General features: G+C 37.0%; 1 protein-coding gene across 1 annotated transcript; it reads right to left on the bottom strand.

The window, feature by feature from the left end:
- Window positions 1-750: 750 nt before the first annotated feature.
- Window positions 751-24491, bottom strand: OVA5 (Lysyl-tRNA synthetase, class II). The gene is made up of 14 exons (XM_039045597.2): window positions 24066-24491; window positions 23743-23961; window positions 23217-23328; window positions 22406-22514; window positions 21627-21684; window positions 20809-20877; window positions 16044-16151; window positions 5832-5924; window positions 5648-5752; window positions 3510-3716; window positions 2992-3086; window positions 2138-2228; window positions 1524-1700; window positions 751-1101 (listed from the first exon to the last, which is right to left on the bottom strand). The coding sequence occupies exons 1-14, from the start codon at window positions 24339-24341 to the stop codon at window positions 1009-1011; spliced, it is 1812 nt and encodes a 603-aa protein (XP_038901525.1). The 5' UTR covers window positions 24342-24491; the 3' UTR covers window positions 751-1008.

The raw sequence follows: 24491 nt of genomic DNA, 5'->3' as shown, positions 1-24491 counted from the left end.
GACATTAAATTAATAATTATTTAAAATTAATTATTAGAATTACTTTTATTTAAAATTATTTTTAAAATTAATTTTTTTTAATTAATTTTTTTAAATCATTTAAATTAAATTTTAGAAATTCAATATTAATTGAATTTCACGTTAGTGGATTTTTTCCACATTTGAGCTTAATCAACACCTCAAATCCCACTAGTTTATGTTTAATTTGGTGTCAATTGGAGATAAAATTAATTTTGCATGTTCTCTTCTTTAACCAAAAGAAGAAATGCTGAGATCTGAACTTTTTAGAAAGCTTGTGAAGCTAACTTATTCTTTCAAAGTTCATTATACCAAAAACACTTTCGAACTCTCCTTTTCCTTCAAATTCATCCTAATTTGGATCCCACAATCCGTTCTAAAGCCGGAGAATAATAGAGAAGACTCTAACAATGGTCCACGAAGTGTTTGTGATCAAAACAACCCGTGGATAGCTTCAGTTTCCAACTACATCACGGTTTGCTCAAAGAACTCTGTCTCTACAGTTTTGAACTAGCATGCTTGATCCTTAAATTAATGAAATTAGAGTATTTAGATCTTAATTGCTTCCGCTTGTATGTTTCTAACTCCATCATCTTATCCCTACGCTTATAATGGGTGTATAATTGGGGGCCTTACATACTTTTGTGGCAAGTCTTGACAAATTGCCAATCAGACAGGGTACCCCTAAGTTGAAGTCCTATTCATCCACCCCCAATCGTCCAGGGCTTTTGATTTCAAAAGTAAATTCATGCATTAATTTTATTATTTCTAAATCTCAATCCAATCAACAAAACTGCAATGCCTTTGCAATAACGACACATTAAAAAATCTTGTTGCCTTTACAGCAATAAATGGCCAACAGAAATGCACAGCAAACCTCAAGTAGCACATCCAGATGCATAAACGTGCCTTCAACAACTATTCCTGCTAGCCAACAAAACTTGGAATCTAGGAACAAACCTTCAGCCTCTCAGGTCACTTGTCCTAAAATTACTGCTGAATTTTAAGCACTGGAAAAGCAATTACATCTCGAATGCTTGCAGAATTTGTCAGAAGCATCACTAATCTATCAATTCCAATTCCCTGAAAGTTGAATTGTTTCATCAGTTACAGCGATGAAAAGGGATACTAAACATCCAAGTGCAATTAAATATCTATCATATGTTCCACAATTTAATTATAGATCAAATATCAGCCCCAAATGTTGTGTACAAATTGACAATGTTCAAATTCTGTAATTTGTATGCACTGGAAAATTTTAGACTACTTTGCATGCAAATGGGAGACTTTAGCAACTGGTTTTAAATGTTTGCATATGAGAAAACTTCAGAGAAGCTATGAAATAGCTATTTAAGATACTTTCAGTGGCCACTTTCTAATCTGTTTATGCTGTGATTATAAAATGTCAAAAAGAATGAAGAGTGGGCTATAGTTTCACTAGCGCATTGAGGACGTCATCCAAATCGTGATACAGAAAAGTGGACAGATAGAAAAGATAACCATACCAGTCCAGAAGCTGGTGGCATGCCATATTCCAGAGCTGTAAGAAAGTCATCATCAAGTGTCACTTCATAAGAATCATCCTCATCTTTTTGGCGACTGCGGTCCATAGAGTCTGTTCTAGAAACAGCTGCACCATGCTTCTCATTGTGTTGCCTGATCTGGGCTTCAAATCGTCCTTTCTGCCAATTTTTTTTTTTTTTTTTAAAAAAAAAAAGGGAAAAAAATCGTGACAATCTTTCCAATTATCATGGAACCCTATAACTTCCAATAAAAATGGTTATTTGTTGACATGGCATGAACCAATCATGCACGAGTATACCAAGCAAGAAGAATAGAATGCTCTTATGAAGCTTGGCCGCACATTGATATCATGATATGGAGTTAGATGCAAACCAAAAAAACCAATTTTTTTGGTAACCCTTTGACTGAAAGGGTCTCTAGAAGGTGGAATAAAGTATAGGAGAGCTATCTTCCACCAAAAGGTGACAAGATTATCCAGTTCAATTTGACTTCAATGCCAACGTATTTTCTCTCTTTCAAATGCCAGGAAATTGGCTAAAAGTTTCATCATGCTTGCACCCTTCCGACATTACTGATTGATATAATTAACTCTTACCTGATCAATAGGATCGGTCAATTCAGAAAATGCATTGGCCAGCTCACGACCACAAATGAAAAGTTCGAACCTTTCTGTGAACCCTGCATGCCTAATAATGCACAAGAAATGAAAAATTTTAACCCCCTCCCAGAAAAGAAAAAATAATTGAAAAGATACAGACAAGAAAGATGGAAAAAGAACATTCAAACAACTGTTTGTGTAGAAATTTGAGGGCTCCATCAGAGTCATCCTTCAATAATTTCCAAAAGAGGAGTATAATTGAATATTTTAGGATGGAAAATAAAATTGACAATGCCCCAGAGCTTATTTCTCTGGAATCCTTGTCGATTCCTAAAGGAATTAGAAAATATGCATTTGTGTTTTAACTTTCAGGATTGGATATCTTGTAGCACAAACTTATTTTTATTTTTTGATAAGAGTTGTAGCACAGACTTAATAGCATAAACTTATTATTATTTTCGGTAGGACAGTATGTTCTGTAATATTATGCTTATGTTTCTAGTTGGTTGTATAAATTTTTAATAAAATAAAAATTGATGATTATTTTTCTTGCCCTACAGCTGAATTCTTGGTAATGAATGGAATGGACAAATTTGACATTGTAGCACGCACAAAAACCCAAAACACTATGGGCACCTACATTTACTCATGACACTGATTTACTTGCGTCTTGCAGTAAAGGCATAATCAGTCAAAACCCAAATAGGAACTGCTTAGTTGATAAGAAATAGAAAAGCTCTTGGGTATATAGGTCAGATTGGAATTTTCTTATCCCCCTGATATCTTATTACACTAAGAATACATGAAACACTAAGCTAAAAACATAGATACACGTCATGTGCCCTTGATACCTTCTGTGAGGTTTAGCCAGAGGAGATATCTCGATAGGGTAATCCAGAACGAACGTGGGTTGAAGGAGTTTCGGTTCCACAATAAGCTCGAAAATCTGGCACATAATATGCAAACCACAAGGATTGGGTTAGATAAAGACAAATCTTTTCTTCTATAATAGGAAACTATTTCATTAGAACAAAGGATGGGGCCTAGGCCAAAAGAGTACCTAATCTATGACAAGAAAGATATAAGAAAGCCCTCCAATCGAAAGGATATAGGCCAAAAAAAAAAGGGAGAAACGAGAAATCCTACAACTAATCATATAAAATTCAAAGCTCTTACAAAAGGAAAAATAAAGTTATTGACGCCCATAGGGAGGCTGCAAAGTGGAGAAGTTATCGCACCGCATGAAAACAAATGAACCAAAAAAAATGGACTAATTGCATCCATAAAGTTTCAAGATAGAACTAAAATCTTCTAATAACATAATGTACATGTGTAAAGGTAAACTTCCAAGGTAGAGATGGAGCATAACCTCAGATAACAAGTGCCCAATTGATTGGCATGCTTCAATAGAAGTTGTACCCTTATTATCAAGGGTATCCCCAATGGTCCTCAAAGTAACTTCTTTGGCAACTTTAAGGTCATTTCCAAATTCATTTATATCTATCCCAGTGGCTTCTTTGACGAGGTTGTGCATTGTTTCTCTCCTCCAAGGCCTTTCAAAGCATATTTCAGTTCCCTACAAAGATTTATGGATTAACCACAGCATAAGGTTCATCATCTAATTGACTGATAATCACCCAATGGAATGTTCTGTAAATGTGGCATAATTTTACATAAATACATATGCGTGTATATATATTTATAAAAGCGGTTGGAGAAACTTTATCTGCCTATTTTACCATTATCTTTAATATTAATATATATCTATTTTACCCTCAAGTTCAAGAATTAGTTTTTTTTCTTTCTTTTTTTTTGGAAAAAGGAAACATAACTTTTCATTAAATTAATGAAAAAAATTAATAATTAATAATTTGCAAATCACTTTGATTATAATTATGGTTAAAGTAAAAATCACTTTATCATTAATGAATTGCAATTTTCCAAATCGTCTAGAAGAGTGTAAAGGTCACACAAGTTATCGGAAGAACACAAGTTTCAATTAATTAAAGACAAGACTAAATAAGTAAATAAATTATAATTGTTTTAAATGGTAAAATTGCTAAAAATATTTTCAAGTATAACAAAATTTCACTATCTATCATTGATAGACCGCGATAGACATCTATTTAAATAAATAGTTACTAATAGTTCCTTAAAAATCATAGTTAAAGTAAAAAAATAAAAATCACTTTATAATGGATTGCAATTTTTAAACCATCTTGAAAAGTGTAAGGTAAGAAACTAAATTAACAGAAATATAGTTATCAAGAGTTCATAATAAATTATAAATAAAATAAAAATCACTTTATAAATAATGAATTGAAACTTTTAAATCATCAGGTAACATAAATTTTCGAAAAGTCACAGAAATTCAATTAATTAAAGTTTATAAAAATTATTTTAAAAAATACATAGTTATAAATAGCTAATTTCACAAGTAAAATTATTTGATTTTAAAAATTACCCCTTCAAACCAAAATTTAAAATGTATGTCTAAAATACATTTTCAATACAACTTATAATAATGCAACCGTTAATTTTATCAATTTATATTTATTACGGTCACTTTAAAAAATCCATTTTTCAAATCCCAGAAAGTATTTTTCCATTCGAAAAATGTGGCACGTAACATACTCGAGGGTCAAAATATGAAATTAAAGTAAAGGAACATATTAAATAATTTCAAAAGATACAGTGCATTGTTTTTTGTTAGATAACTTGGAGCTTTCCATTAAAATTTAAAATCTTCATATTTTGTAATTGAAGTATTGAGCATTATCAAATGAGACCTTTATAAGTATTGAAATGAAGACTTGAAATAAATATCATAACAAAAATATTAAATTTCTATTATTACTTACAAAATATTAATACCAATTTTATTTTGATATTCATATATAAGAAACAAAATAGAGAGGATATGAAATTCGTCTGAAATTGTTAAATGACCTTTTGTCATATTTAGAATTATTCTAAAACAAGCGGTTATTACTCAAAATCAATTCAATGTTTAAATTTACATTTTAAAACTATTTTCTATACTATTAAAATTGATTTTGAAGGATTAAAGGTATTTTTCGAGTGATTTTAAAAATGAAAAAAATGATTTTAACCATTTTACAACCACTCCTAAATATGCCATAAGAGATTACACAAAATTACTTCCCATTGCCAGCTATAACTAAAAAGGATAACTATGTCGTATGTACGAAATACATATTTCACAACAGGAGCTCCATGTTGAACCATTCACCTCCTGCTAAAATATCATCGACAAATTGGTCTTGGAATGTTCTATTCCTTTAAAGCCAAAGTTCCAAGGAACTTTTATAGCATTAATCTACGAATTCTCTTTTAAGATATACCCTTTTCAAAGGTGCTTTTATTCTCTTTCATTGTTCAAGAAGAACTTGTTAAATAACAATTTTGCATTTTTCAAATAAAATAAATAAGTACACCATCCACGTCGCAATAAACTAAAATGTACAAAATTGAACTGGATCATACCTGGTAATCAACAGAAAGCTTCCCATGAATAGCAAGAGCACAACGAGTAACAATTTCTTCCGCCATATTCATCATACTCTGATAATCGGAATATGCTTCATATATCTATGGATCAAGCTATAAAGTACTGATTAGAATCCATTTCCAAGATGCAACTTCAAAAAATGACCGAAAGAAAGCTTGCCTCTATAGATGTAAATTCAGGATTATGACGAGTAGAAATTCCTTCATTTCTGAATATGCGTCCAATTTCATACACTTTCTCAAAGCCACCAACCTGTCACCAACAAATAATATGTTCAGGGTAATACTATATCTCAGATACAAAGATAAAGAAATAATGTGTTCAGGGTAATACTATATCTCAAATACAAGTTTTGTGCTGATAAAGAAGGGGTTATCTAACATCCCCTATATTACATGACGATTTTCTTAATGCCTACCAAAGTCGATATGGAAGTTGATTTTGCGTTCCTTTCTCTGGGAAGCTTCAAAAGGCAGCAAGATTTAACATTTAGTGAAATGGGATGTAGTTTCTAAAGCTCAAGAAGACAGTGATCTTGGCATTGGCGGCTTGAAATTTTAAAATATAGCTCTCCTAGCTAAATGGGATTGGAGATTTATGTTGGAAAAAGATTCATTTTTTTTTTTAAAAAAAAAAAAGAACGATATTTTTATTGAGATGATGAAAAGAGACTAGAGACCGATGCCCAAAATACAATGAAACAAGTAAAACAAAACAAGAAGAAAAAGATAACAAGTGCAAGCCAAATACATAAAAGCTATGCTGGAAAAGTAAAGATCTTCCAATTTAAACTTAAATCTTGTATGGAGAAACGGGTAAAATGCTTTGAAAGAGAGAACCAGGTGGATGCATTAATCCAAGCAATTTTGTAGGCGATCTATCCATGCCATAGACTTATCTTGAAAGGTAAGTGGATCAATATATACAAATATATACAATGTTGAGTTTTCTGAACTAAAAAAGAATACTCCCACTTGGACTAAAACTCCAGTGGATCAATATATACAAATATATACAATGTTGAGTTTACATGGAGAGAATAAAAAGTACAAAAACAATAAACTAGGGCATCAGAATACCCATCAATTCTCCCACTTGCCCTAGTGATACAAAGATCATAGACCTAGTCCTACTAGATGACCCTCGAACACTCTAAACGAGAGGGCCTTCGTAAATAGATCAGCTATGTTTCTTTTGCTGATTCGCTTACAGCAACATACTCAATTTCCATTGTGGAGTCCGCAATACAAATCTGCTTGATGCTTCTCCACACAACTGCTCCTCCGTTCAGAGTGAATACCGACCCGAAGATGATTTCCTCGAATCAATATCGGTCTGAAAGTCAAAATCAGTGTATCCAGTAAGGATCATATCCTTAGGACCATACATGAGCATATAATCTCTCGTTCTCCGAAGATACTTGAGAATGTTTTTAACAGCAGTCCAATGGTAATAACAAGGATTGGACTGAAATCTGCTGACAATTCCTACGACATAGCATATGTCGGGACCTGCCCTTACCTACTACAAACTGATTAACATAAACTTCACTTCCAATTAGAATATACCACAAAACAATAGAAATCAAGCTCCAAGGCAAATGTTTGATGGCCAACACCCACCAATCAATCAAGCCCTGATGGCAGCCCAGACCAATAATCCTTTCATGGCCACCCCTGAGTCTGTTGCTGATCCCAGATGGTACATGGACAGTAGAGCCTTTAATCATGTTACCAGTGATCCAAACAACATGACATACTCATCTGAATATGAAGGTACTGAAAAAATGACAGTATGTAATGGAAGTACTCTTCCTATTTCTCACATTGGTTCTTGCTCATTAGTGACAAACAGTGGCTTGGTAAACTTGGAAAACGTTTTATGTGTACCTGAAATAGCAAAGAATCTAGTTAGTGTCTCTAAATTAGCTAAGGATAACAAGATGATTATTGAATTTCATGATGACTGTTGTTTTGTTAAGGATATCCATACGGGCAAGGTGGTGCTGAAGGGGGAACTCAAAGCAAAGGGACTATCTTCCAATCACCAATCTTCCCCAAAAACACCGTATCCCTCCCCTCCCCCACCCGACAACAAATGAATTGAGACATGAAAGGAAACTATCTTGCAATCCCTTTTCAAGAACTAGAATGTCACATTACCCCATTCAGAGCATTCAAAAGGGGGCAAACCAAATTTACTCGCAATAACCTTGCGCCAAAGAACATCAAGTTCATGATAAAACCACCTAGCCATTTAGCCAAAAGGACGTCATTCAATGAGAATTACATACAGACACAAGAATTTTAAAGAGGGAAAGAAAGTAAAGAGGAATCGCACTTAACACCAACTAGATGAAAGTTAGACAATGAATGTCAAGTCACTGCCTTCGAGCTTCTGCAGAACTCGGTAAGGATTAAAATAAACTAGGAAAAAAGATTAAAATGGTTGAAAATAGGATTATTAACCTAGGGGTATTTATGTAATTGTGTAGACCCCTCGGGTTTTCTACTATCTATTTATACAGTGTGTCCCTGTGTATTCTGTGTATAAAATTAAAAGAATAAGAAAAGTCTTTAGATCGTGGTTTTTCTCCCTGTACTAGGGTTTCCACGTAATCTTGTTGTTCTTCTCTTCCCTATTCTTTATTTTTAACATGGTATCAGAGCTAGGTGATGAAACCCTAGCCGTTATGGAAGAGAATCAACCCCAATCTTCTTCTGCTGATGGGTGTTCGAGTTTTAACATGAACACGGCTATCCGAGCAACTGTAAAAGAGTGTTTTCAGGCTGCCCTACCGGAGTTACTTTCTGTTGTCTAGTTGCAATTATCGGAGAGTCGCCGTCAGTGGGAGCCACCACATCAAATCGCGCCGATTGGGCTTCTCCATGCAGAAACAAGCCAAAGTTCAGTTGCGATCGGAGCTAGCCAAGAAGAGCAGACGAACAACGTTCTGGGAAGGGTCGATCAGCGGGTGGAGTGTCCGGCCACGAATGGAGCTAGCCGCGAAGAACAGACGACCTACGGTGGGAGAATCGATCACGATCTGGGTAGAAGCGGCAGCCTTGGACGCGAAGAACAAGCTCCTCGGTCCGATCTGAGTAGAATCAGACCCGGTCTGGAGCAAACCGGGCCGTTCCGGGTTGAACAGCAACAAGTCGGGTCATTCTGGGTTGAGCAAGGGCAGACCCACGATGGGCAACACCATTCCTTCGACTTCTGCTCCGACTCAAGGGTTTTTTGGCTGGCCGATCCTTCCACGTTCACCGCCCGAAGTCTCGAACAGCCTTCTGATTCGGTGGGTTGTGCGCCGGCCAACCCTTCCATGTTTACCGCCCGAAGCCTTGAACAGCCCAACCGACCAGCACCGTTTCCAGCCACGTGTAGTTCAACCCGTTACCAGACGATGTGAGACAACGGTCGGCTTACCTACAACAACAGATTTCTGATTTGGATGCAATGTTCGGTGCAAATCCTCAACCGGTTTATTCAGAAAATCCGGTAAACTAGTTAGCTATTGTGCCTAATGTTTCCTACTTATCTGGTTCGATGGGTAATTCTGCAGGATTTATCGTAGGGGAAAATTAAATGGCCAGAACTATTTTTCCTGGTCCCAATCAATCCGGATGGCCTTGGAAGGGCGTCACAAGTTTGGATATTTGACAGGGGAAATTCCAAAGCTGGCTCCAGGTGACCCACAAGAACGAATTTGGAAAGGAGAAGATTCATCGTTACGTTCGATTTTGGTAAATAGTATGGAACCCCAGATAGGAAGACCACTGCTATATGCTGCAACAACCAAGGATATTTGGGAGGCAGCGCAGGATCTATACTCTAAAAGACAGAATGCCTCTCGACTATATACACTCCACAAACAGGTCCATGAATGCAAGCAAGGGTCCATGGATGTTACTTCTTATTTTAACAAACTATTAATGTTGTGGCAGGAGATGGACTTGCGTAGAGAGATTGTTTGGAACTGTCCACAGGATGGGGCCCAATACTTGAAGATTGAGGAGGTAGATCATGTTTATGTGTTCTTGGCTGGATTAAACCCTAAATTTGATGGCGTCCGTAGTCGGATATTGAGCCAGCGCCCGACTCCTTTCTGCTCTGAAATACGGTTGGAAGAGGATCGGTCGTGTACCATGAATAATCTCATTCCTACTACTGACGCAGCCGCCTTCATCGCCAAGCCGTCCGGTGCTGATGGTGATAAAAAAACCACCACCAGTTTGTGAACATTGTAAGAAGCTTTGGCATACAAAGGATCAGTGTTGGAAATTACACGGGAAGCCCCCAAACAGCAAGCGACGATAGTCTCATGATAAATCTAATACTAGTCGTGCCCTGGTAAGTGACTCAGTAGATGAACAGACTCAGAAGTAATCGTCCGGTGACAGTAAGCACAACTTGAGTACGGTTGGGGTGAGTGCAATTGCACAGTCAAATAATTTCTCTTCTTTTGGCTTGATTAGTATAAATGGTAAAAAACCATGGATTGTGGATTCAGGGGCCACCGATCATCTTACGAGTTCCTCAGAGTTATTTATGTCATATAACCCAAGTGCTGGTAATGAGCGTATTCGAATTGCAGATGGGTCTTCTCTCCGTTTAATGGTTTAATTCTTACATGTGCCTAAAATATCGTATAATTTGTTACCTATCAGTAAAATAACAAGAGATTTGAAGTGTAAGGCGATTTTCTCACCAGATTCCGTTTTGTTTCAGGATCTGAAATTGGAGATGACGATTGGCACTGTCCAACACAATAGGGGACTATACTTCCTTTCTGACGAAGCTTCCTCTAGGAATGATCACCAAACTGGATTTATGTCGTTAAATTTCTCGGTTTTTGAACATGATGTTATGTTATGGCATTTCCGCTTAGGACATCCGAATTTGCAATATATGAAGTATTTATTTCCTCATTTATTTCGTAATGTTAGTACTTCTTCCTTTAATTGTGATGTGTGTATTCGTGCCAAGCAACATCGTGTTTCTTTCCGTTCTCAGCCTTACAAACCCTCGAGTCCGTTTTCTCTCGTTCATAGTGATGTATAGGGTCCCTCACCGGTTACTACTTCCACTGGAAAATGGTGGTTTGTCACATTTATAGATGATCACACCCGTCTTACCTGGATTTTCCTTCTTACTGATAAATCTGAAATGTCCTCTGTTTTCCAACAGTTTTATACAACTGTCGAAACTCAATTTAAAACAAAGATTGGGATTTTAAGAAGTGATAATGGGTGAGAATTTTTTAATGCCTCCTTAAGGGATTTCCTTGTTTCTAAAGGTATTGTCCACCAGAGCTCATGTGCTTACATTCCGCAACAAAATGGAGTAGCTGAGCGTAAAAATCGGCATCTGGTTGAAGTAGCCCGGTCTCTTATGTTATCCCTTACTCTTCCATCGTACCTCTGGGGAGATGCAGTTCTCACTGCTGCCCATCTCATAAATCGGATGCCCTCTCGTATCTTTAATCTCCATACTCCTTTAAAGTTGTTTAAAGAGTCATTTCCAACTACTTGACTGATCTCTGATGTTTCTCTTCGGGTTTTTGGTTGTGTTGCTTTTGTTCACTCTCATGGTCCAAACCGCACGAAATTTAGTCCTCGTGCTCAGAAGTGTGTCTTTGTTGGATATCCACTCCATCAACGTGGATATAAGTGATATCACCCATCGTCTCAGAAATATTATGTCTCCATAGATGTCACCTTTCTCGAGGATCAGCCGTTCCCTGTTAGTCATCTTCAGGGGGAAAACATAAATGAAGAGACTAACTAGTCATCTTATGCTATTCCTTTAGAGTCAGCGTCTATTCAAACCTTGTCTAACCCTAGTTCTGAGCATGATAGTCTGGTCCTTCCTACCAATCAAGTTCCTTGGAAAACTTACTACAGGAAGAATCTCAAGAAGGAAGCAGTGTCACCTGTTGAACCAGAACTACCGGCTTCAGTGCAGGAGTCAGACCCGTCATCAAGTCCAGGTACATATATTCCTAATGATGTTGATATATGTATGGAGACTGATGAAGGCAGGCAAGACAAGGGAGAAGGTAGCAGTAATACTAAAAGAGTGACAGAAGGGGAAACTGCAGAAAATGAAATGATTGAAACTACAGAGAATGAAATGATTCTTGCTAATGACGATGTGGAAGATACTACTGAAGTTTCTGATACACAGATAGTCGATCATGGTGAGGAGCCTGGAAAGGTGCAAGAACTGATGCTTCACTTGATCTTCCTATAGCTCTGAGGAAAGGTACTCGTTCATGTACTAAATACCCTATACATTACATGACGTATAGTAATCTGGCATCCGAGTTCAAAGCTTTTACTACGAGTTTGGACAATGAGGTGGTTCCAGATAACATAAGTGTTACAATAAAAAAACCGAAATGGCAGTCTGCTGTTATGGAAGAAATAAGAGCTCTAGAAAAGAATAGAACCTGAGAACCGGTGACTTTGCTTGAAGGGCACAAGACAGTTGGATGTAAATGGGTGTTTACTATAAAGTACAAGCCAGATGGGACGATTGACCGGTACAAGGCTAGACTCATTGCAAAAGGCTTTACTCAAACCTATGGAGTAGATTATTGTGAAACTTTTTCACCTGTGGTTAAACTTAACACTATCCGAGTGCTCCTGTCAGTCGCTGTGAATAAAGATTGGCCTCTACACCAACTTGATGTTAAAAATGCGTTTTTGAATGGGGAACTTGAGGAGGAAGTCTATATGAGTCTGTTAGGAACCCTCCTAACAAGAACAGTACTAAAAAAATATAGAGAAACTAAAGGACCATTCAATTATAGAAATATAGGAAAATGTATTGAAATATGTTATAAACTCACAAACAAAATAACAAGATAAACCTTAGCCTTTCGAGAGGGCTCCCACCGCGCTCACGGCCCGGCTGGCCTGCCAGCGGTCCAAATTCCCAATTAGTAAATCCTCACATAAAGTTCTTCACCCCCTCCCAATACTCCCTCTCCTTCTATTTATAGAAATATTCAGTAACTAACTTCTCATTTAATTACCCCTATACCCCTTACTAATACCATACTAATATTCTACTAATACTCCTATTATTTCTATAGCTAGGAGCCTTACATTACTCCGCCCTTCGAATGACACCTTGTCCTCAAGGTGTGCTTACAACATGACCACAAAATTGAGCCTCTATATTATTCCTTCCTCTACTGAACTAGGCCACCCACAAGCACTGTCTTCAACCTTTGATAAAAGGATTTTTTTATTTTTTCATTAGCTAATGTGGAACGCACTTGGGCTTCAATTAATTCATCACACCCATTTATTAGGCCCACTTTTCCAGCCCATTAAGCAACCCAGCATCTTTACTCTCTCCAGGCACATATCTACTTTTTCTGTTGTAACTTTTTCCAACCAGTGGGCCCACCAGGTGACATTTCACGTGGGTAAAAAAAAATTTCCCTCATCTTCACGTAATTTTCCTTTTTTTTTTCAAGGCCTTCTTTTCCGTCCATGGTAGCTCCCCTTTTCCTGCAAATTTCAGCACATCTTTCGTGAAGACTTCCCACCTCACTTGCTTCTTCACTGCCACCCGCATTCCGACGACCGCCGTTCGTGCACTTGCTCCTTGACCTTTGTTGCACAACATCTCCTCTTCCCGAGAATGGTCTCTCCGTTTACACGTCTTCTTCTCCTACCACTGCCGCTCGTCCTCTTTGGCCATTACATTATTTCCGTCCTCCTCGCCTCCCCATTTTCTTCTCCTTGCATGGCCAGAAATGATTTCATTCACCGGACTTTTTGCCATCTCAACCCATCCTCCACCCGCGTATTCTCCGTCCTTCGCTTGCCATTTCGTTTATTAGAGTAAGTCAAAGTAGTTAAGTTTGTACCTCGTCGTTTCTTTGTCCATCTTGGCCAAAACTTGCAACAATGCTTTCTTGGGATCATCTTCGCTCGTCCCGTCATTTGCCGCTTCCTCTTCCACTCGCCATCTCATTTTTTCCATCGGTGCTTTTCTTCTTTTTCCCATCCTTCTCTCGTCAACTGCCACCCTTTTCAACATTCGATCGCTTTTCTTTTCCTTACCTTGTTGCTTCTCCAACCATATGTTTGCTGATAAGTTCTCCCTCCACTCTGGATACTGCCTTTTTGCCCTTGTCTTCTTTGATGATGCCTTTGTCCTTCCTTCCCTCTTGGCTTGTTGATTTGTTCTTCCTCGCTTTTTATGAGATCTTCTCGGGTAAGACCGACGTCGTCCAATAACTTTTCGAACTCGACCCGACAGCTTCTGAACAAGATTTTCCTTCACTGTTAGGAACCCTCCTAACAAGAACAGTACTAAAAAAATATAGAGAAACTAAAGGACCATTCAATTATAGAAATATAGGAAAATGTATTGAAATATGCTATAAACTCACAAACAAAATAACAAGATAAACCCTAGCCTTTCGAGAGGGCTAGTCTCTCCCAAATTCCCAATCAGGAAATCCTCACATAAAGTTCTTCACCCCCTCCCAATACTCCCTCTCCTTCTATTTATAGAAATATTCAGTAACTAACTTCTCATTTAATTACCCCTATACCCCCTACTAATCCCATACTAATATTCTACTAATACTCCTATTATTTCTATAACTAGGGGCCTTACAGAGTCCCCCTCCCAGGTTCGAGAGTCAATTCAAAAACAAGGTGTGTAGATTGAGGAAGTCACTATATGGGTTGAAACAGTCTCCATGAGCCTGGTTTGACAGGTTCACAACTTTTATGAAAGCACAGGGGTATGTTCAGGGGCATTCTGATCACACTCTTTTTATAAAAAGATCAACATCAGGGAAGATAGTTGTTCTTATTGTCTACGTTGATGACATTGTTTTATCTGGGGACGATGATGTAGAGGTCATGAGGTTAAAAACAGAGATGGCCAGAGAGTTTGAAATTAAAGACCTCGGGAAGCTAAGATACTTTCTGGGAATGGAAATGGCTCGCTCAAAAGAAGGTATATCAGTTTCTCAACGAAAATATACTCTGGACTTGTTAAAAGAAACAGGTATGACTGAGTGTAAACCTGTTAACACACCAGTAGAATACAATGCGAAACTCGGTGATAAGAATGATAGAATTCCTGTTAATAAAGAAAGGTATCAACGGTTAGTTGGGAAGTTGATATACTTGTCTCACACAAGACTTGATATTTCTTATGCAATAAGTGTTGTGAGTCAGTTTATGCAAGCTCCTTGTGAGGATCATATGACAGCAGTTGAATGTATTCTTCGGTATCTGAAAGGAACTCCTGGTAAAGGCCTAATGTTCAGGAAAACCGATAAACGTTCTGTTGAAGCCTACACTGATTCTGACTAGGCAGGGTCTGTTGTTGATAGAAAATCGATATCTGGGTATTGTACGTTTGTCTGAGGAAATCTAGTCACCTGAAGAAGTAAGAAACAAGGAGTTGTTGCTAGAAGTAGTGTTGAGGCTCAGTAACGGGCCATGAGTCTAGGGATTTGTGAAGAAATCTGGTTGAAGAAAGTATTATCAGATCTCCAGCAAGATAATAAGCTTCCGATGAAATTATTTTTTTATAATAAAGCTACCATCAATATTGCAAACAACCCAGTTCAATATGACAGAACTAAACACGTAGAGATAGACAGACACTACATTAAGGAAAGGTTGGACAGTGGAAACATATGCATTCCCTATATTCCTTCAAATCAACAAGTTGTTGATGTACTTACAAAAGGGTTACTGAGACAAAATTTTAATTATTGTGTAAGCAAGTTGGGCCTTGTCGATATCTATGCTCCAACTTGAAGGGGAGTGTTGAAAATAGGGTTATTAACCTAGGGGTATTTATGTAATTGTGTAGACCCCAAGGGTTTTCTACTATCTATTTATACAGTGTGTCCCTATGTATTCTATGTATAAAATTAAAAGAATAAGAAAAGTCTTTAGATCGTGGTTTTTCTCCCTGTACTAGGGTTTCCACGTAATCTTGTTGTTCTTCTCTTCTCTATTCTTTATTTTTAACAAAAATAAAAATAAAAGGAAACTTTAGCAGATAATTGTGGATGCTTACCCATGAATAATATGCAACACACCACGAAACTACCCAATAATGCAGAAGTTTACTATAAAGCGGAAAATAAACATCTTCAACGATGACTATTTTGTAGCTTGTTTGGAAAGGGGTTCCCCCACCCCTTGCCCTTATGTTGTTCTTTTCCTTTTGAATAAATTCTCAGTTTCTTATAGAAAATAATGATGACTACTGTTTGCAAAAATCCTGAGAAGCAGGAACTAATGGGATAAAACAAGGGACCAGTAATTCCGTTCTTTACAAGAACACTAAAAGATTATAATATCAATAACTCACAAGCATCCTCTTCAAATGGAGCTCAGTAGCGATTCTTAAATACAGATCTCTCCCAAGGGAATTGTGGTATGTAACAAAAGGCCTTGCTTCAGCTCCCCCAGCTGCTCCCTAGTTGATTAAACAAATAAAAAACAAGTACCACCTAGTAACCATACTTGGACACATAAATTTATAGAGTAATCAATACATAGAAGAAATGGTAATTCATCCATAATTTAGAAAATCTTCTTAACATTCTAACAATCAGAATCAAGTCAAAAGTCTCATGTATGTAACAATTTGATATAGCTACAAATTTACCAGTTTTAATTCTCTGTAAATGAACTGGCTCTAATAATAGCAATATGATTTGGATTAGTCTTGCAAGTGATAGTAGATATAAGGTTTAGCATAAAAAGATGTAGAAAATAGAAATGTTTGGTTCCAAAGTTCCTTCAAAATACAATTTTATCAAGCATTTCATACTTCTCAGAAACAAGATGCCAATATAGTTTAGGTCTGCCATAAGATAATTTCTCATTATGACATTATATTGCAAGCTGTCAAAACTAGTTCATAAGAGTACCATTTAAAGGGAAGTTTGAAAAATTAAAGGCTAGATCTCGGGTATCCTTCAAAAGAAGCTACCATCCAATTATTTAATGCCGTCAATTTGTTTTGTGTTTGGAGGCTGACGATGCTTTTTATTATAGTATATGTTATCATGTATAGTTGCCCTTTATTGTTATTGTGGGAGGAAAGAAATTTGCAGATCTTCAAAGATAAGGATTCATCATATGATCAATTTTTAGCCTATATATATATATATATATATAGTTTTTGGTTCCAAAGTTCCTTCAAAATAGAAAATAGAAATGTTTGGTTCCAAAGTTCCTTCAAAATACAATTTTATCAAGCATTTCATACTTCTCAGAAACAAGATGCCAATATAGTTTAGGTCTGCCATAAGATAATTTCTCATTATGACATTATATTGCAAGCTGTCAAAACTAGTTCATAAGAGTACCATTTAAAGGGAAGTTTGAAAAATTAAAGGCTAGATCTCGGGTATCCTTCAAAAGAAGCTACCATCCAATTATTTAATGCCGTCAATTTGTTTTGTGTTTGGAGGCTGACGATGCTTTTTATTATAGTATATGTTATCATGTATAGTTGCCCTTTATTGTTATTGTGGGAGGAAAGAAATTTGCAGATCTTCAAAGATAAGGATTCATCATATGATCAATTTTTAGCCTATATATATATATATATATAGTTTTGACAATATGCAGAGCGTGGGAATCGAACTTCTAGAGACGGTTCTGTAGGGACCCACCCTGAATGGGGTTGGGAATCCCTGATTGGAAGGGGAATGGGGGAGAGAACGGGAAAATTTTTTCCCCGTTGGCTAAATGGGACGGGGACGAGGATTACATTCCCCATCCCCGCTCCAATGAGTATAACACACACACATATATACATATATACACACACACACACTAATTGAAATGAAATGCCATATGAATTGAAATGCTTAGACAATTTCCACCAAGAGATAGCAATGGTCTAAGAAGATGTCAAAAGTGTTCGGCTTTGTTGTTGAAGATGCGATTGTTTTGTTCGAGCCAGATCGACCACAAAAAAGCTCCTAACGAGCTGTTTCCAAAGAAGACCCTTTCTACCCTTGAAAGGGTGGCTATCTAAAACAAAGGATAGAAAATGGGTAAAGTTCCCAAGAAAGACCACACACCAGTTGAAAGCCTGAAGAATATGGTTCCAGAAGTTCTTAGGGAAAGGGCAGAACATGAAGAGATGATCCTCGTTTTCGGTCTCAGTTTTACAAAGGGAACACCAATAGGGTGAAAGCGTCATTTTAGGGAGACGACGTTGTAGCTTGTCATAAGTGAGGACCACCTTATGAGCAAGTTTCCAAAGGAAAATTTTAATTTTTTGGGATATTGATCGGACCAAATAGCGCCAATTGGGTCCTCAAATAAAATGGTGCCAATATCATAACTATTGTCATCCAAGACTTTGTTGTATAGGTCCCAGATGGCTCAAGCTTCCAAAACTACTTGTCTTCTATTAGTAGAGACTGATGAGATGCAAGCAAATTTGAGAGGACAGCCCATTCTTCTGTTTCCAGGGCATTGAGATGTCTACGAGGTTGAAGGTTCCACCCACCCTCCATCGAGTTCCATAGCTCGGAGACCATTGCATCTTTGGCAAGGGAAAGCGCTTGGGAAAAGCAAACCTCAACGGGTTGTTATTCACCCACGAATCCCCCCAAAAGGATGTAGATCGACCATTTCCCAAAGTAACAACATGTTGGTCCACACGAGGTTGAAGGTAAAACAAGGTTTTCCATGGACCCTCGGCAGTAGACATAGAACGGGAACCAGCCTTGTTGCCACACCTAGAAGTGCCAAATTTAGCAGCAATCATACTTCCCCAGATAGTAGCTTTCTCCACCCTGAAATGCCAAATCCATTTTGCAAGAAGACCCTTGTTCCTTAGCTTGAGATTAGTGATTCCCAAGCCACCGAGAGATTAGGAAGAGGTAACTTTGTCCCAATGGACAAGGTGCAAGTTTGATCCATCATATTTCCCTTTCCAAAGGAAACATCTATAGAGCTTTTCCGTAGTATGACCTTACTAGGAAGTTTGTGAAAGGAGAGGTAATATGTAGGCAAATTACCCAGGGATGCTTGAATGAGGTTGTTAATCTTATTCTTTCAATGAGGGTAAGTATCCTTTCTTCTCTCTCCTCTCTTCTCAATTCTCTCTTTGCCACCTCATTTAACGCCGACGTCATGTCCCTTCTCCGATCATCCTCGCCGCCCTCTTGAGCTCATTTCGCCTCCTTTTCATTCAAAAAGCCTCCTCATCTTAGTTTGTTTTTTTATCTTCTCAATGGAAGTCAAGAGTTGTAAGATAAATGAAGTCCATTTTTGTGTTCGGTTCGAAGATGGAAAGTTTTCCATCAAAGATGTGGAAGTCAACAAGCAACTCATTTTATCAGAATCGTAACTTATCTGGTTCGTGGATAACATATCAGAAATGATTAAGTCCCCAATCTCCAGCTTCTTCGTAAAAAATGGAAGAGATGAATTCAGTGTTACAAGGTTATCTAAACTTAGCAGTTCTTCGGGTTGGTTAATGAGATGTGTAGTATGGCCAGCATCTGGAGGAAGGTTTTTCATCCATGTCCCATCGGGTAATACAACTTTTGGTTGGCAATCCTTCGTCAACATGTTAAGGGATTTCTTGAAGCTGAAATTTGAATCTAGCTCAATCTTGAATCAAACGAAGACATCATCTTGGCAAAACAGCTTGATTCAAGATGTTAGCCAACCTGACATGTTAGGAAAAAAAGAATTCAGAAAGCTCTGTTTTACCACATCGAAAAAACAGGCATGATCACGAGTGTTCATAAGGGACAAAATTCCTCCTCTGTTCTAGAAGCTGGAAAACATAGCAAGACAAGTTATTGGGTACAGAAGAGTTCTGAAGTTTTCAAGGAAGATTTTAGCAATCTATGGATCATTTCAAGACTACTTGAATTAAAATAAATGGCCAGAAATCTCCAAAGTGTATAAAGTTTTGTTTTAACTCCGAACGTCATAATCAACTCTCTGTCTGCGGAAAATGTCTTGATAGAATTGGACAGTGGGTGGTGAAGACTAAAGAATCTTGGAGAAATCTTGGAAGAATCTTGAAACTGAAGCTTTTATTCATTGATTAAAGAGTGATAAGTTCCCTTTAAATAGGCCCAAAGGGAAAGGGCTTGTACACGCCTAATTAACTAACTAACCTAACCTCCTTTAAATAAACCCAAAGGAGAAGGGTTTTGTCACACCTATTCTAAAATTAAAACTGAATTTGAAAAGAGAATACAATCAGTGGGAATCTGCCATTTTACAAGAAATATCCAAAATACCCTTTTTACAAGAAATGCCCAAAATACCCTTAATATCCCTACATCAGTGGGGATCTAGAAGATCTAATAGAGTACCCCAGAAAATGGCAGAAGTTTGGACATTTCTATTTGAAGTTCAAAAAGTAGAACAACTTGACAACGCTTCCGCATATGTATTTCTTATATTTGCAAGTTTTAGCTTTTTAATTGAACCTTTAAATTCTTTGAATATTTTCTTCGGTTTTTTTATTTAATTTATTTAAAATTAAAGTTAGGGGTACCTTGAACAGAGATTTTATTTTATTTTATTTTTTTATAATGTTATAATAAAAATTTATTTTATTCTTTGAATTTAGTCCAATTTTGTGAAAATTCCGTTTTGAGATTTATGCAAGCATATAGTAGTCGTCCGATTCCCATTCTAAAAAGTCGGGTCATTACATAATATATGTCTATCGTGATCTATCGCAGTCTATCACTGATAGATAGTGACATTTTGCTATATTTTTAAATAAATTGGTTCATTTTTCTTTATTTGAAAACAATCCAAAAAAATAATAATAATAATAAAATAAAGAATAGATAATGAAAATTGGTTCCCGCATATGTGCACGTACACAATATGAATCTCAACAACTAAAGAAAAAATAGTTTATAGAGGCAAACAATCAATCAAGCAAAGGAGATACTAGATGTTGTCTAAAAATAAATGGAAAAGCAATTTGGAGCCATGTGAAAAGAACAAGGATGATTGATTGTTTCTAATTGACCCTTAATTTTCAAATTTGTAAATTAATCTTCATAAGAAATTTTTTTAAAAAATTATTAAATTAGATATAAATTTAGCATATGAAAATTTTCACGAACCTGTAGGACTGGAGTCTCAACTTCAACAAATCCTAATGATTCCACAGTCTTGCGAACCTCTGATATTATCTATACAAACAAGGGATAGCAAGAGTTCAGAGTATTACAAAACTTAACATTATTTCTTGCAAATATTGCATTGTTTGTGGGGGTGGGATTTAGTAGGGTCTTAGTTAAGGATATTAGTATGGTATTAGTAACGGCATAAGAGTAATTAGCTAGGGAGTTGGTTATAAATAGAGGAAGGGGATTGAGGGAAGGGAGGCAATTGTTGAGTAATTTAGGGCTTGGGTTAGCATACTTGAGAGGGGAGGTTCCAAGTGCATTATACGATTTATCCTTTTTTTTTTATAGAAACAACTGCTTTCGTTGAAAAAGAATACAATGACATACAAAAAAAAACAAGCCCACCAAAACCCCACTGAAGAAAGGATTTCCAACTAAGTAAGATATTGCCTAGAGTATAATTATAAAAAGTCTTCGAAATCGAAACCCAAAGAGAAACATGAAACATAACCAAAAACCAAACGACACTAGGGTCCCTCTCCACATCCCTAAGCATTCTATCGTTTCTCTCACCCCACCGATCCCACAATAAAGCCCACACTTCTGCAAACCAAGGAAACTGTCCTTTCTTTTGGTCTATCTTGTAGTTCTTGATCCTTTATATTTCAATATATTTCAGTTCTTGATTCTTGGTATCCTAACTAATCCAAACATACGACTTTTTTAAGGAAGTGAATAGAAGAAAGCCACATGCTTAATTACATAGTTATGCGTACAAGTTACAAATAAGAAATAGCTTAAGCCTACATCACCTTCGCTCTTTTCCGAAATGTATCGGCTACTTCAGGATTTGCAATCATATCTATGTACCTAAAAACAAAATGCATCCATTCAACTATGAAAATAACATTTCTAAGCTAAAGCATATTCCAAATGCATGTTATTCGTACTCATTTGAAGTGCATTGTCTTCTTAAGATTGAAAAAATATCTAGATAGTGAATATTACATGTGAACAAAAGGTAAACATTTTCCATAGGTAACTGATAATATTTTTAAAAATAAAAAATAAAAAAGAAGAGGAAACACAAAGGGAATGAAAAATCCTTCAAAGCCAACTTGATTTTCATAGACATTCTAAGGTTTTTCTAAGAAAGGGGAGGGCCTGAATACTCATCATGATCACCGAGGGTTTTCACAAGGAAGACTCCTAAAAAATATTCGTAATCCAATTTTGTGAATTGCTTTCTGTAAGTTTGTAACCTTCGGTTTATTCATGATATAAAAACCAGGAAAACCTCTATGGCAGAAAATATTGAATGATTTCCACGAGCTTGCTTTCTCTAACCTTCAATTTGTTGTTGATATAAAAACCAAGCCGAACTCGATGGCAGAAAATATTGAATGGTTTTTGTCTCAATTGGGATGTTTTTACGTTTCCCTTATAATTCCTTCTGTTTAGATGGTTTTGGTTTTGATGTTATGTTTTATCATTATTTCTATGTTTTCCCTTTAAGGTTATTTCTACTTTTGAGCATTAGCCCTTTTTCATTATATCAAATATAAAAGAAAACATAAGGACCAAAAATTACCTTTGGCGGTAGCGCTTATCAACATCAGTTAAACCATGATATTTGTCAGGAAGTGGAAGTAATGACTTTGTCAGGATTTCAAAAGAATTCACACAAACAGAAAGTTCCCCTGAAGAAAATAAAGGACAAAAATAAAATGAAGTCACAACAAATCAAAATGCCTAATAAGGCGCAAATGCAGTTTAGATCCACGTAGACATATGCTCTCCAGTCTTAAATGTAATATTACATAAAGGAATAAAGATTGTTGCCAAATTTTTCGATCATGTATTTTTTTTTACTGTCCCTTTTCTCAAGATTGTCGGTTTAAATTTCTCATACTCTTCAGTATGTAGTGGCCTTTTGCTTCAAGTGTCAAAGACAATGTTCTTCAATTACCGGTGGGTCCTTCCATTCCCGATGAGATCTGATCTACTTTGAGTTAACGTGACCAAAGCTTCTCAGGATCGTGGATAGAAAGAAACATGCAAATCTTTGAAGAAAATATAGCTTTTATCAATAAAATGTTTTGACTCTTGTTCCAAAAAAGGGGATTTTGGTAGACAGTTTCCTATGCAACAGGCAGATTAAGATAAGAATAAATTAATATTTGAGGTTCTCTCCTAAGTCCCAATTTCAATTAAATTATGAGAAATAAGTTCTTGTTTCTAATATCTACATCCAATGAGTATTTGTATTTAACTTCTAAAACTATAGCTTCCAGAAGTTAACTGCAGAAACCTTTCCTTGCCAACGGTAAAATGTGACCTAACCTCCTAAAAAAAACTAAAATGTGATCTTACCATTTCAAAACAATAGCATGAGGACTCACCTTTCTCAGTTCGCTTAATTGAACCTCGGGCACCAAGAATATCTCCAATATCAACAAGATTCTTTATCTGATCAAACTGATCATTTATGAGCCTTTCCTTCTCACAGTAAAGCTGAAACCAAAAGTTTAACCAATTATGTTGATTAAATGGCCCATGCTTAGAAGAGAGGGAGTAGAAAACTCTTCTCTTTTCTTTTTTGGATAAGAAAACTCTTCAGAATAGTACACTGTACAATAGATCAAATATAACTTAAAAGTAACTAAAAAGACGTCATTCCCATAGATATTACGAGAGAACAAAATCAAACAGACCTAACGTGAAATGACTCCCAATTATGTTCACCACCACCCAACATCAAAAACAAAAATTTCCCCTTCCTAAAAAAGGAGGTACCCTGCTAACGTGAAATGACTCCCTGTATTATATGCACTCCACAAAGTTTCACCGATCCTAGCAGATACTTGACGGGGTAATAGCGAGCATATGTGCGTGTTTTTGTCCATTACAGCAAGGGAGAGTACGAACCTGAATTGTACCAGAATCATCTCTTAACGTCAGAAATGCAAGCTTTCCAAACGCTCGGCGAGCCACAATTCTTCCAGCTATTGACACACAGTCCGCGTCGCTATTAGACTCTTCGCCATTACCTAGATGCTTATACAACTCTTGCAGCTGATTAGCAGTATGAGTCCGGTCCCACGAATACGCATAAGGTTCCAAGCCCTTGCTCCTCAATTCTTCAACCTAACACAACAGCGTGAATGTCCAGCACATTCAAGGAAGTCCAAAGAAAGAAGAGCCGGGGAGGGGTGGAAGTATGGTACATTTATAAGTGGCTAGAGAAGAACCTTCTTTAAGCGAATTGCACGAATCGCCTCCCTGTCAGACGTGGAGGAAGGTGACGACGTAGTCGAGGAGGAAGAACGGCGGGTGCGCGCTGAAAGCTTAAGCTTTCCATCTCCAGCAGTGGATGCTGCAGCGGAAGAACAACGGCGAAGGAAAAGGGTGGAGCGAGAAGATTTGGAAGCGAGGGCGGTGACTGTGGAAGAGGAGGAAGCTAAGCGAATGAGGTGCTTGAAGAATGGCTGGGAGTATATTGTCCCGTATAGCTTCAAGGCTTCCATTAGCCTGACTTTCGCCTCACAACTCCTCTTCCTCCCTCTTCTGCTGTCAGTAAATCTAAACCCAAATGAGCCCTTATCCACTCTGACTGCGCATATGCCCGTTGCGCCAATTCCACCTCAGGCACTGGCCTATTTTACTCCATTAACGGC

This window comes from Benincasa hispida, chromosome 10, assembly GCF_027475165.1.
Source record: "Benincasa hispida cultivar pf3 chromosome 10, pf3_genome.v1.1, whole genome shotgun sequence".
Classification (NCBI taxonomy): Eukaryota; Viridiplantae; Streptophyta; class Magnoliopsida; order Cucurbitales; family Cucurbitaceae; genus Benincasa; species Benincasa hispida.
This window is presented reverse-complemented; position numbering and strand designations above follow the sequence as displayed.